This window comes from Toxorhynchites rutilus, chromosome 2 (assembly GCF_029784135.1).
Source record: "Toxorhynchites rutilus septentrionalis strain SRP chromosome 2, ASM2978413v1, whole genome shotgun sequence".
In the NCBI taxonomy this organism is placed as follows: domain Eukaryota; kingdom Metazoa; phylum Arthropoda; class Insecta; order Diptera; family Culicidae; genus Toxorhynchites; species Toxorhynchites rutilus.
The window spans coordinates 218,204,163-218,217,646 of record NC_073745.1 but is presented as its reverse complement, the minus strand read 5'-3'; the positions used below and the strand labels follow the sequence as shown (position 1 = coordinate 218,217,646).

Here is a 13,484-nt window from a genome sequence, read left to right as displayed (position 1 = left end):
TCAAATTCGAGTTGTTTAGTTCAGTTTTTCAAATTGCTAGATGCGAATGAATTGAGAAAGCTTAAAGTCTCTATAATTCAAAATAATATTATTATACTAATCAATTCAAACACACGCCTGAATTCATAGAAGCTCCCTTCAGCCCAAAATAAATACAAAAAGAAAACTAGAAGTGAGTTATATCTATGATATAACCGCAAGGTAGACGTAGGACTACCGCTGGCTCAGTAATCATTTGTTTGAAATTGCATCTGAATCAGTTCTCAATGAACGAATGAATGAATGAATATATTGAAAGATTGCTGAGTTTTTCTTGTTAGTGTGTGGGTGGGTGAGTATTAGTATGGGAATGTTATTAACATAAAATTCAACTCTTCGAACTTGTTGGTGGTCCTGAAAAGAAGCGATGGGTTTGAGTGGCTTTGTGAAAACTACTGCAGATATTTGATTTGATTGTTTTCGTGAGAATAATACACGATGTTATGACCGTTCCATCCGTAAGCAGAATAGAAACAGAAGCGGAACACCTGTCAAATTCGCAAATGTGTGCGAATATTCCTCCGTTCAGGCGCAGTCACAGGCAAACTATTTTCCAAGACCACTCCATGTGACAGCAACAGAGAAATAGAGAGAGATTGGCGTCGACATCATCTATCAACCGTAGTCTGATTCGCGATGAGGGCGGAACGGTGTCGACATCTGGATACGACATTAGTTCGTTTGAGTTCAACTAATCTCGATTAGATTAGACTGATTGCCCGAAGGCAGTTAAAAATTATATTGACTTTAAACTATGGTACATTCGTCTCGAGCCCTGAGAATGGCTCTTTTGAAGTAAACTCCACTTCAAACACATTCCAGACCTGCCTCGAGAAAGACACTTTATTGTGTCTGCTTTCGGGATCACCAAACGAAAATCTATTGAAATTATATTTCAAGTGGTTGCTATATTTATAGTGATTTCGATAGTATGTTTCGAAGTAGTTTGTCAACTAATGGATCCATTTTTAAGATCAAGATTTGCATTTAGATCAGATAACAATCATATAAATCATGGACATTTTATCTTTTGAATGAAGAGATTTTCATACCACTTCGTTCAGCCGCCAAAGAGTTATTAACGTTCAAAACCTTGCACCCCAAGCGTCACGCTCTCGTTTCCGAAACCTTGAACTTACACCACGGTACAGAAACGTAAGACGTAGTCTCACGTCAATAGATTTTTAGATTGCAACGAAATTCCTAATGTGCGATTCACATAGAACGTTACGGAGAAGAACGTCTACGTTCCGTCAACGTCTCCACCAATTCACACATGCGGTCAATGCTTGCACCAGCACCGTCACGTCAAATGTCAGACGAATGATTTATTTAATGTTATTCATGGTGTCGCCACCTACAACATTTTTAAATTGCAAAGCCCTCTTCCGAATCAGTATGCCTAGAATCAGTTCTAAATTTTGAAAAATTCAATGAAACTCATTGAATCAAATTATTTAAATGCTTAAACCCCGACCCTTATTCAACAATAATAATATATAGACTATTTCTCTCAGCTAGTCGCGAATGATTTTCACTCCGAAATTTGGAACTAAGAGATATGTTGGCATAAAAAGTACAGTAAGTTACATATAATGCGACATGCCGAGGCACCTCTCAGTGTCGCATTGGAGGCGATTGTGACCAGTAATTGGACATTCGCGACTGGTGGCGACTTTTAATGTGGGGGCCATAGTTTGGGCCCCGAACTCAATGTTTATAACAATGTCCTATTAGAGGAAAAATTGTCAAATTAAACGTGTTGCATCACAGGTCTGTCGAATTAGATGTAAATTACTGTACAAATCATAACAAAAGCCGAGACACAAAGCCAATACAAAAACCCAAGGAACCGTCTCTTTCCGTCAATTATTATTTCGTACAAATCCTGCCGGTCATTTTCGTTGAACGTATACTTACGGGTCGTTACGTTGCCGGTGTATGTGAATGTTTTCATAATAATTGCATGGTAGAATAACTGACGTAAACGTGACGTGGATGTTGTATGAGAATCGCACTTAAATCGGCAACTGCCGTTTGCGTTGTTTTGTAGACGCAGCTGAAGACGGTTGATTCATGGTTCATTCTTGTTCTCACGAGAACAATACACGCACTTAGGAAAATACACGTAACGCACTCAGTATGCATCGTGACATTCTTCTCGTACTACACGCAGTGCGGCTCCAGCCGATTATAAATTTGTTCCCCCACTACCGTTATCTATTAGATAACGCATAAAACTAAGAACTCGAACAATCTCTACGACATGAAAACCGACAACGTTGATATTTCTCTATTGCTTTGATTATGTTCTACACTATGCTTGCTTCTTGCATATTCTGAAGAACTTCTGAATCCGGAACTTTGAGCAATGCCTTGAGGAATTGGTTAGTATAATTATAATATTTCACTACTAAATTGAACAACATTACAGTTGCACTCCGGTCTTCCGATCGTTTTCACATTAGAAGCTATATAACGGGTGTTAAATAAAAAATGAGAATTTTTTCAATAACTTTCAGTAACTCAAATAAAGAGCGTAAATTTTTCTTTCTCCAAGAAAATTGCTCTTTGGGCTCCCTAGAAACAGTAGGCGTGTTTGGTTTTGCTAGTTTGAATTTAGTCAAAGCAAAGATGGCGTCGAGACAGCACGTGCTCCGCGAACGCATTGTACGGTTCTACGAAACGCATTTCCAGCAAGGAAAAAAGTTCACGGTGGCACATTTTAAAGAAGAAAATGTACCTGTCAGTACGGTATATCGTATCCTTGGTTCCCTGAACGTAGAGCGGAAGGTCGGAAGTGGTCGTCCGGTGACGATAATGACGAAGCAGAGGAAGACATCGTTAAAGAAGCTGTTTGACAACAAGGACGCAACCAGCCTGCGTGACGCTGGTCGGAAATATGGCTGCTCCCACGTATTGATCCATCGGACCCTCAAGATGGAAGGAATCGTCTGCAGGAAGAAGACGAGGCCGCCGGAATACACGGAGGAGCAGATTGAGACGGTTAAATCACAGTGTTGGTGGATGACCAAAAAATACCGCGGGACGTCTTTCGTTTTGGACGACGAAAGCTATTTTCCGCTGTCCAAAACGCATATTCCAGGAAATGATAATTACTACTCCAGCGACAAGTCATCCACACCACCTGAAGTGAAATACAAGTTCAAGCACAAGTTTGAAAAAAAGGTTATGTTGTACATCGCCATTTCCGACCGGGGCATTTCAAAGCCTTGGTTTAAGCCGAGCGGTCTGGCAATCAACCAACAAATCTATTGAGAGGAGTGCCTCGATAAAATCCTGTTGCCGTTCCTGAACGAGCATCACGTGGATGGGAAGTACGTCTTCTGGCCGGACAAGGCGTCTTCCCATAACGCCAAGAAGACGCTGGCGTATCTTGAGGAGAAAAAGATACCGTTCGTGTCGAAAGATCGTAACCCAACAAACTTGCCCCAGTGCCGCCCAATAGAGGATTTCTTTGGCTCACTCAGTGCCCTAGTGTATAAAAACAATTGGAGGGCCAAGGACATGAAGCAACTGACTACAAGAATGCGGAATTGTATCCGGAAAATGGACGTAAGTGCCGTACAACGTTCTTGTGAGAGCATCGCGACAAAGTTGCGTCAAACAGCAGACCACGGCCTTACTCAAACATTCACTCACATTTTTTTAAGAAAATACATTATGTTATTAATAAAAAATACTGAAATCGATGAAAAAAAAAATTTTTTTTATAAAAAGTTCTCATTTTTTATTTAACACCCGTTAAAAGGAATTTTTTCGTTAAATATTACGGTATTGAGTTTAGCTATCCCTTCTCCCGTAATGATGATGTTTGAATTATGAAGGCTCTAAAATTCATCAAGCCTCAAGCCTTTTTTTTTGTCCCATTTATTTATTTGAGGCTCATTGGCATTTTAGCTGTAACAGAGCCGAATTTTAATCGTGTACATGTCACATATTTATCATATCTATAATTAGCACATTACACAGTTGCCATTTTTCGGCGTTAGAATATTTCCTTCTATACCATTCCATATGGTACACATTTACACAGTAGCAGTCATTTAGGCGTAAGAGTTTTCTATCTGTTCTTCCATTATCCAGTTAGACCGGACAGCGGAGACAGTTGATTGATCATTGTTGAGTTATTTATAGAACAGCAGCCCGATGTGTCTTATTGAGCAGAGCAGTTGTATGGATGAATCGATCATATTTCGACCGTGGATCGATCTCCATCGCTGATGATTGTTGCGTGGACGTAGTTATTCTGTAACAACACAAAGATGGTCAATGAGGGCCCTGAGTTTCGAACTCACGATCGATCGCTTACTAAGCGAACGCGCAACCAATGTGGCTACGGAGGCCCCCCTAGCCTCAAGCCTTGAAAAAGACCAATTTGGAAAAGTGAACTAAACACTCGGCTTTGAGAAAGGAAATTTCGAAAGCGTCGCTGCCGTCTGATCGTTAGCTGGATGACTGATGAATTGTGAATACTGTAATTTGAAATAACGAATGCCTTTTTATACTCAATGAATAGAATACGGCAGAGCTTAGATTGTAATATTTTCTCAATTCACATTGTCCGTAGAATGAAATCTGCATTTGACCACACCAAATCGATAAAAAACAGCATATTTTGAGCCATATCCATTTTTTTAAAACTTGGTATTTATGATGATGTGTTCCCGTGGTCGAGTGGTCAGCGTCCCACACTATCATGCCGGGGGTTCGGGTTCGATTCCCGTTCTGGCCGGAGAATTTTCCGTCAAATAAATTTCTTCCGACTTGCACTGTGGTCACGCGTATTCTAGAGCTTGCCACTCCAGAGTACATTCAAGGCGTGTTATTCGGCATAGAAATCCCTACCAAGTACTACTAATAAAATGACGCAAGAAATGCAACGTTGAGAAGGGAAAAGTTCCAGTGCAACGTAAGTGCCATCCAAGAAGATTTATGATTATATCTACAACACCCCCTTTTTGATAGTTTTTTGTCTATTGTTATTGAAAAACACTTCAAAGTTATACGTCAAACTTGGTGCCGTGCCGGGCTTTGAAAAATGGTGATATGAATAAGAAGTGTATCGAAAAGTAGTTTACATTTAACAGTAGTACATTTAACACGTTATTACACACAAACGAGTGAACTTTTTTTTGTCGTGTAATCAGAGCAGGCCTTGTTTACATGTCAAAAATAGAACTACAAGTCACTTAGTTGCGGTCTTAAAGTTGTTTTCGAAATGTCGTGGATTGATTTGAAAACTTAAAAGAAAAAATTACACAATTGGTGCACCGAAAAGGGTGTTACATACCCCAAAAGAGCAAAAAAATCAATGTTTTCCCAGGAAGTGTTAAACGAATCGTCGCAAAGTTCGTTACTGAGTGTTTATTCGAGAATCTCAGCAGAAGTGGACGAAAACCCGGACTAAGTAATCCCGAATTGAACTGAAAAGTTGTAAATTATATTTAGAAATGCATCTATTCGTGATTTGGCCAAGAAGTTCAAAAGTAGTGTTGGGATGATTCAGCGGATTGAACAGAGACATGGTCTAAAGACCTATAATCGTGCTAAAATACGATCTCGAAAGCTATATGAGCGTATTTTGAACAATCCCAACAAGTACATTCTCATGGAAGACGAAACATACGTCAAAGAAGATTCCAGAACGCTGCCGGGACCTCAATTTGATACCAAATCGATTGGAGAGAGTGTACCATTAGCGGATACGACTGTTGCGATCGAAAAATTGTATGGCATGCGATCGTCAACTTTTTTCACAAAAGGGACTATACATGCTCAAATTTATGTGGAAGAATGATTGAAGAAGAGATTGCTTCCACTTTATAGAAAGCACGAGATTTCTCCTCTATTCTGACTGGATTTGGCATCGGCACATTATGCCAAATTCACTCTTCAATGGTTTTCCGAAAACAACGTCATGTTCGTCAAAAAGATCTTAACCCACCTAACTGGCCCCAGCTACGGCCAATTGAACGTTACAGGGCCATTGTCAAGACCAAGTTCAAGAAGGAAGGTACAGTGTCTAAAAATATGTCAGAGTTCAAGAAGAAATGGTTTCCAGCGTCTAGAAAGTACACAAAAATTATCGTGCAGAATTTGATGAGTGGGGTTAAATCTAAGGTTCGATCATTTTTTAGAAATCAACAATAAGCAATAATTTCATTGCTATGTAAGCTTATTATTCTTTAATAAAATTCACTTTTGTCAACCCATTCTGAACGATTTCAGTTTTATTTTGATGTTTGAAAGTTTAAGACTACTTTTCGATACACTCATTGATAAAGTTTGGTTGACTTGAAACCTGAAATGAGAAATCAAAAATGGATGGGTTATTGTCGGAGATGTAACTTTAACACCACGGGCTGTCAGCGAATGTTGACTGAAAAAAATGACTTTTTATTGAAATTCATTCCTAGATTGTCACATTGTCAACCGCTGGTTAATTGTATAGCACAGGTAGGGGAAATGGGGAGAATTTGGACCCCCTAAGCAAATCGCCTAATATTTCCAAACCAATACGGTCTAAATAGAAAATGTGACATTGTATACTGAGCTACACTTGTTTTCTCTCAATCAATAATGTTTAACCATTCTATCAAGCTTCAAATTACCAAATATATCATAAAATAAAAGAGATGATTTTTGGACATTAAAATCTGGTGCGGTGTGATTTGGTCCAGTCTGTGTTTCTTCGAAAAAAAACATACTTATGTTTATGTAAAGTATATTGATATAATGTTACAATTAGTAACAGTGTTTTGGAATCGATACCAGGTGTCTGATTCCAGGTGCCAGATTCCAGACCAGAAAAATAGTATTGAGACCATTTCGAATTCTGCAAGAATCTTTTCACTGTTGTTCGAGCATTTTTTTCGAGCAAACACTTTCGATGCTTGGTAAAAAAACTGTTCTTGATGGTCTGTGTTACACTTTCAAGCTTCCGATGTTGTCTGTCCATCCTTTTTTTGTAAATCCGCGACATCTGGAATCAATTAGACCAAAGAAAAGCTTCAAACCTGTATGACCAATTCACCTCACAGAAACGTGTCCATGTCACTCCACACAACATGCAAAAATTAAAATGCAATTAATTTCATTTATTGTTATCAAACATACAGTTTCGCTGCATCAAATTGTTTCTCCTCTGTAGGTGAATAGAACTTTATTGCACATTACACGAAAAGTTTGTTTAATCAGCGGAAACAAATATTAAAAACACGATCGGAAAATTCACATTTTCTGACAATCGAAGTGCTTGTTGTGTTCATACTACAATTTCCCTCTACTTGTGAAATTTTACCAATGTTTTTTCATGTTAGGTACATAAGGTTCAAAAAGAAAAGGAGTTGACATTATAAAAAATCCAAGATGAGTCATATTTTTTAGATAAAGGAGTGATCCAAATCACTCCGTAGGGCAAAATCACCCCAAAATCCTATATCTTGACCCTTTCTTTTCTCGTTGAGCTCCGGATGATTAAACCGGAAAATGAGTCCAAGCGCTTCAACATTTTTATATTTATTTCAACAATTGCAATTTAATTGAGTGATAACTCCTAAGAATGGTCCTTCTTATCCAAAAAAGATTTCCTGTAACTTACGGATAATTCGCAATGCATTAAAGAAAATGAACCGTTTTTCCAGTTTCGTTGAGGTTCGTAAGTAATGAGTTCGTGACACACAAGTAAACCATTTGGAAAAAAAAACAACCATTGAGAAGGTTAAATGAAAACATCCACACAACATCATAAAAACACACCGCCATTGTATGACACCTTGCTTCCCAATCTCAACCCCTTCTTCGAACGAATGGATTAAATTACAGTCCACCCCAAATGCTACAGGTTTCCCTCGTCGAGTAGTGGCAACCCACACAACGGGGGGTGTGGGGAGCGGGGGACCATCAAAAGAATTTACCTAATTCGCTGCTACCGGGCGATCTCCGGCCAGGTATTGCATTAATTAGAAGCAAAGCTCCTGCTGAGCGCGTCATAAAACGAAGTGGAAGTTCTGGTGGACGAATTGGGCGCAGAAATGCAGCACTGTTGACGATTCGCAACGGTTGATTATATTTAGACTAGAAGCGTGAGAAGAAAAAAATGCGAATAAAAAAAAATCGCCGGAAGAACGCTGACGAAGACACACCGTCTGTCGGTGGAATAGCTTTGTGCGGAAAGAGTAGATGAGTGGAGATAATGAGCTGGAAGAGTGAACAAGCGTCATAAAAAACGCCCCGAGTGGTTGGACGGAAAAGCTGTGAAGTGAAGTTATGCCCGAGCACTGCGCGCGAAGGAGGAATGTTTTATGCAAGTCATCGCGATAATTTCATCAAAGATTTCCATTCTAATTGGGTTCAGTAGCAAAAGCTAGCATAAGCAGCAGCAGCAAGTCGGGTTGGTTTTTCCGTGAGAAAAGCAAGACCAAAGTGCAATCGAATGCTTTTGGTCTGCAGTGGGCTTCAAAATAGATTAGATGCTCCTGAAAGGAATAAGGAAAGTGAACGGTGGCGTCAACAGAGATGTTAAATACTTGAATGGGGTGAGGAAATGCTAATAAAACATTTTAAGTTTATAAGGCGGGGAACTTTATGAGCTGCCAAAAACAGCGCACCTTGCTTCAATATAACAGATATTATAATAGGTCAATTTCATGCGATAAAAGAGTATGGAAGATCACGAATCGTACTACATTCTACCTATGGAAAGTATTCTACACCAAAAATTGCCCCCTTTGTCGCAGTTCGCGTTCATTGTCTTAGCGTTTGATCCGTCCTCGAAGGGCTTCGATTGTCAACGATGTCTGTTGTAATTAAACTTTCTCGGGATATATTTTCGAGCCTCACAGATATCGATACATCATAGAAATTTTTGGGTTGAAATGTGCTAAAAATTCATCTTTACGTACGCTTCGTTGTCCATGAGTAAGCATCCTTGGGACACCGTTAGAACTTTCGAGCACGTGTTTCGCCCACAATCTGCAGTCAAAACACAGAGTGTACAGAGTTAAGCTGTAGTAAGCTTTATCACAGTAAAATTGCGATTTCTCAATCAACTGCAGGAAAGCACTTCCACAAACGGTAAAGTTCACATCAGTGTTGTAAACGGTCGATATTTCTCTCAACCATCACATACTGCTCTTGCACGAGAGTCACAGCTCAATATGTATTGTGAATGTGACCAAGAAAGCATTGCTCGGTTCCAACAGTCACCTCTGAAATAAACGCACAGCCGCAAACACGACAAACAACCGACGGTTATATATTCTCTCTTTCTGTCGAACGTACCCAGAAGAGCGGTGAAAATATGCTATTTCCATTCTACCATTCGTGCTCATAACCATCCTTTAATTCCGGCTACTTTGACTGTAGTTTTAATGTCATTTGACATGTTCATGTTATGATGTTCATTAATGACACAGCACATACGTCTCCATAATTAGTGATACGATGGTAACCATTAACAAGACTGGTTCACACATAGCACATCGCCGCTGAATTTCGGCTGTATTAAATAACATCATTGTCATCCTGCGTGTGCGAGGATTTATTCATTTATTTATTTTGGCTTAACGTCTTAACAACATGGCCTGATTCACAATTTTTCTCCAACTAACTCGGTTCGTGGCTATCTCTCTTCAATTCCACGGGCATCCCGTGCTCACCATGTCATGCTCCACTTGGTCTAACCACCTTGCTCGTTGCGCTCCTCGTCGTCTCGTACCAGTCGAATTCCCGATGAACACCATTTTTGCATGATAGTTGTCCGACATTCTTGCAACATGTACTGCCCAGCATATCCTTCCAGCTTTGATCACTTTCTGGATACTGGGTTCGCCGGTGAGTTGCGTGAGCTCGTGGCTCATCCTTCGCCTCCATACGCCGTCCTCCTGTACACCGCCGAAGATGGTTTTAGCACCCGTCGTTCAAAGACTCCGAGTGCTCGCAGGTCCTCTTCGAATATTGTCCATATTTTGTGCCCGTAGAGGATAACCGGTCATATTAGCGTTTTATACAGGGAACATTTCGCACAACTGCTAGGTCTGTTTGACCTTAAGTGTTTGTGGAGACCATAGTATCCCATTAATAATGCGTCTCCGGATCTCGTGGCTGGTATCATTGTCAGACGTTACCATTGAGCTAACGTAGACAAAGGTCCTGTCGTGCTCGTATCCGGAAGCCAGCATAAATTTGGTTTTAAACGCATTGATTTTCAGTCAAATTCGCTCTGCTTCGTGCTTAAGACTGGTGTAATGTTCAGCAACCGTCTCAAATGTTCTGCCGACAATGTCTACGTCATCAGCGAAGCAGATGAATTGACTGGATTTATTGAAAATTGTACCACGCAAGTTAAACGCCGCTCGTCTTGTCAGCTTCACGGGGAAGCCGTTTTCGTCCATAATTCTTCATAGCTCTTTTCGTGTTATTGAATCGTATGCGGTTTTAAAGTCGATGAATAGATGGTGCGTAGGGACTCTATACTCACGGCATTTCTGGAGGATGACAAGGTGAAGATTTGGTCAGTAGAAGACCGACCTTCGATGAAGCCAGCCTGATAACCTCCCACGAATCTGTTTGTCGCTTTGTAGGCGGCATTCAGGACGGTGATTGCACGAAAGTTTTCACAGTCTAGTTTGTCCCCTTTCTTGAAGATAGGGCAAATAATCCCATCTCTTCACTCCTGCGGTAGTTTTCCTGTTTCGGAAATTCTGACAATCCGCCGATTCAGAAACTAACCAACTTTTCCGGGCTCATCTTGATAAGTTCCGCTTCGATGCCATCTTTGTCAGTTGATTTGTTGTTCTTAAGCAGTTTGATAGCATTCCTAACTTCACTGGGGGTGGTACTTCTTCATTATTTACAGCACCAACGTAATCGCTTCCATCGTCATCTAGGTCCTCTGCCTGTACGCCATTCAAGTGTTCATCGAAGTGCTGCCTCCACCTTTCGGTCACATCACGTTTGTTTGTCAGTATATTCCCATCCTTATTTCAACACATTTCCGCTCGCGGCATGAAGCCTTTTCGGGATGCATTGAGTTTCTGGTAGAACTTTCGCATCTCATGAGAAAGGTGCAGCTGTTCGAATTGTTCACACTCCTCAACCTGGTGGCGCTTCTTTTCTCGGATGAGTTGGGTTTGTTGTCTCCGCTTCTGTCTATATCGTTCCACGTTCTGACGGGTAGCTTGACGCAGCATTAGCTCCCGCGCAGCGTTCTTCTCTTGTAACACTTGCTGACACTCATCATCGAACCACTCGTACCGTTCCACGTGTCCTAGGATGTTCTCCGCTACGCTGTTTATGGCTGTTTTAATCATGCTCCAACAGTCCCCAAGAGAAGTTTCGTTAGTTTGTTTCTCTTCCGGTAGTGCAGCTCCAAGCGAATGTGCGTAGTTTTCGGCGACATCTGCTTGTTTCAGTCGCGTAAGATTGTGCCGTTGCGGGCATCGGTACCGAATGTTGTTCACAACGGAGAGTTTTGGGCGCATCTTAACCATCACTAGGTAGTGGTACGAATCGATGTTAGCGCCTCGATAGGTCCTGACGTCAGTTATGTCCGAGAAATGCCGATCGTCTATCAGAACATGATCGATCTGAGATTCTGTTTGTTCTGTTTGTGCATCCAGGTGTATTGGTGGAGGAATTTGTGTTGAATGAAGGTACTGCGTACGGCCATATTCTTAGAGGTGGCGAAATCGATAAGTCTTAAGCCGTTTTCATTTGTTACCTTGGTGTGCGCTGTACATACCAATTACAGGTTTGAACTTCTCCTCTTTACCGATCTGGGCATTGAAATCTCCGATGATGATCTTGATGTCATGTTTTGGGCAGCGTTCGTGTTCGCGTTCCTGCTGCGCGTAGAATTCGTCTTTGTCATCATCGGGACTTGCGAAGTGAGGGCTGTGCACGTTTATGATGCTGATGTGGAAGAATCGGCCTTTGACCCTCAATCTGCACATTCTTGGGTTGATTGGCTACCGTCCAATCACACGCTTCTGCATATTGCCCATCACTATGAAAGCTGTACCTAGCTCGTTAGTATTGCCGCAGCTCTGATAGATGGTATGACCATCGCGAAATGTTCGTTCTGTAGATCCTCTCCAACAAACTTCCTGCAGCGCTACGATGTCAAACTTGCGAGTTTTCAATAGTTCGGAAAGCACACGAGTTCTTCCGATGAAATTGAAATATCAACAATTCCACGTCCCGAGTTTCCAATCACTAGTCCTTTTTCGACACCTGGGTCTGTGTCGATTAGTCCGGTTCAAATCTTCCCCACTATCTCGCAGGAGGACCATCGTGATACTGCTGCTTTACGTCCCGAGTACCACCAGGACTGGACAAAGACGCTTATAGCGGCGTCAATCCGCTTAGAGGAGCTGTTTCCGGGGCTTTTGTGGCATTTCTTGGGGACTGGCAATGCCCAATGCTCATCCCACCACACCCTAGACCAGTGGTGGCCAGCCTGCGGCCCACGGCCTGATTTGAAAAATAAAAATCATAAGAGCGAAATTAAGAATATAGTTGAAAAATTCTTCCATACAATCGAATAAAAATAACATTGTGAGTAATAATTGTTAATCGTGTGTATGCAAGCTGATCATTTTCTGTTTTCTTTTTCGTAATTCAACCTTTTGAGAATTATTCTCGTTAGTATTCAAAGGATTTTTTCACGTTTTTGGTTCTGTTTTGCTCAAGGGGTGTATACAGCTATTCCATGCCAAACCGTTATAGTGGTTCTCAGATTTTCGTCAAAAGCGTTTGTTTTGTTCTTTATAGAAAATTATTAGACCAGTATTTTTTTTTGTTAGGGTGGCCATTTTCATTTTTGGGTGGTCCGAAAAATCTATATTTTCGCATTTCTGCCAAAAATGACTTTTTCAAAAATTCATAACTTTTGAATCACTGGACCAATTTAGATGTTCGACATATTAAATTAAAGCTAATTAGCTGTTTTTTTTAAATACTAGAGTAATGCAGGGCAAAGGTGCCTAACTGTTGTCGTCCAATAACTCTTGAAATAAAAGCAAATGAAATTTCGTTTGCTTACCAAATTACCTTCGAAACGTAGTACAAGCATTTCTCGAGTTTTGTTTGTAATTGGACAAATAGCTATTTTAATACAAAGAGACAAATACGCACCTTTGCCCCGTGGTTTTTTGTGGGTAGAGAAAAGTGGGTGTTATGGTCGAACATACCACGTGGAAATTTTTGGGAAGGAGAAGACTGACAATATAAGATATCCGAAAATGTCCAACATTTGAAACAGAATTCATTTTTATAAACAAACTAGCTGACCCGGCGAACTTATTCCCACCCACAATTGATATATTGATATAAATCATTTCTAACACTCAAGTTCCCACAGAAATTTTATGTGCGTAATCTATACTCGCGGTGTGTATTTTTTTGACATATAAACCTCA

At 40.6% G+C, this 13,484-nt stretch overlaps 1 protein-coding gene across 2 annotated transcripts in view; it reads right to left on the bottom strand.

The window, feature by feature from the left end:
• LOC129765004 (uncharacterized) overlaps positions 1-13,484 on the bottom strand; it is a 257,376-nt gene that overhangs the window by 148,088 nt on the left and 95,804 nt on the right. The window contains exon 1 of one of the 2 annotated variants that reach the window (XM_055764742.1): positions 1,960-2,011. The exons of the other annotated variant lie outside the window; for it this stretch is intronic. Coding sequence (XP_055620717.1) covers positions 1,960-1,996 — 37 coding nt within the window. The 5' untranslated portion in view covers positions 1,997-2,011. Of the gene's footprint in view, positions 1-1,959; positions 2,012-13,484 lie in introns of those variants that run through there. 2 annotated transcript variants of the gene reach the window in all.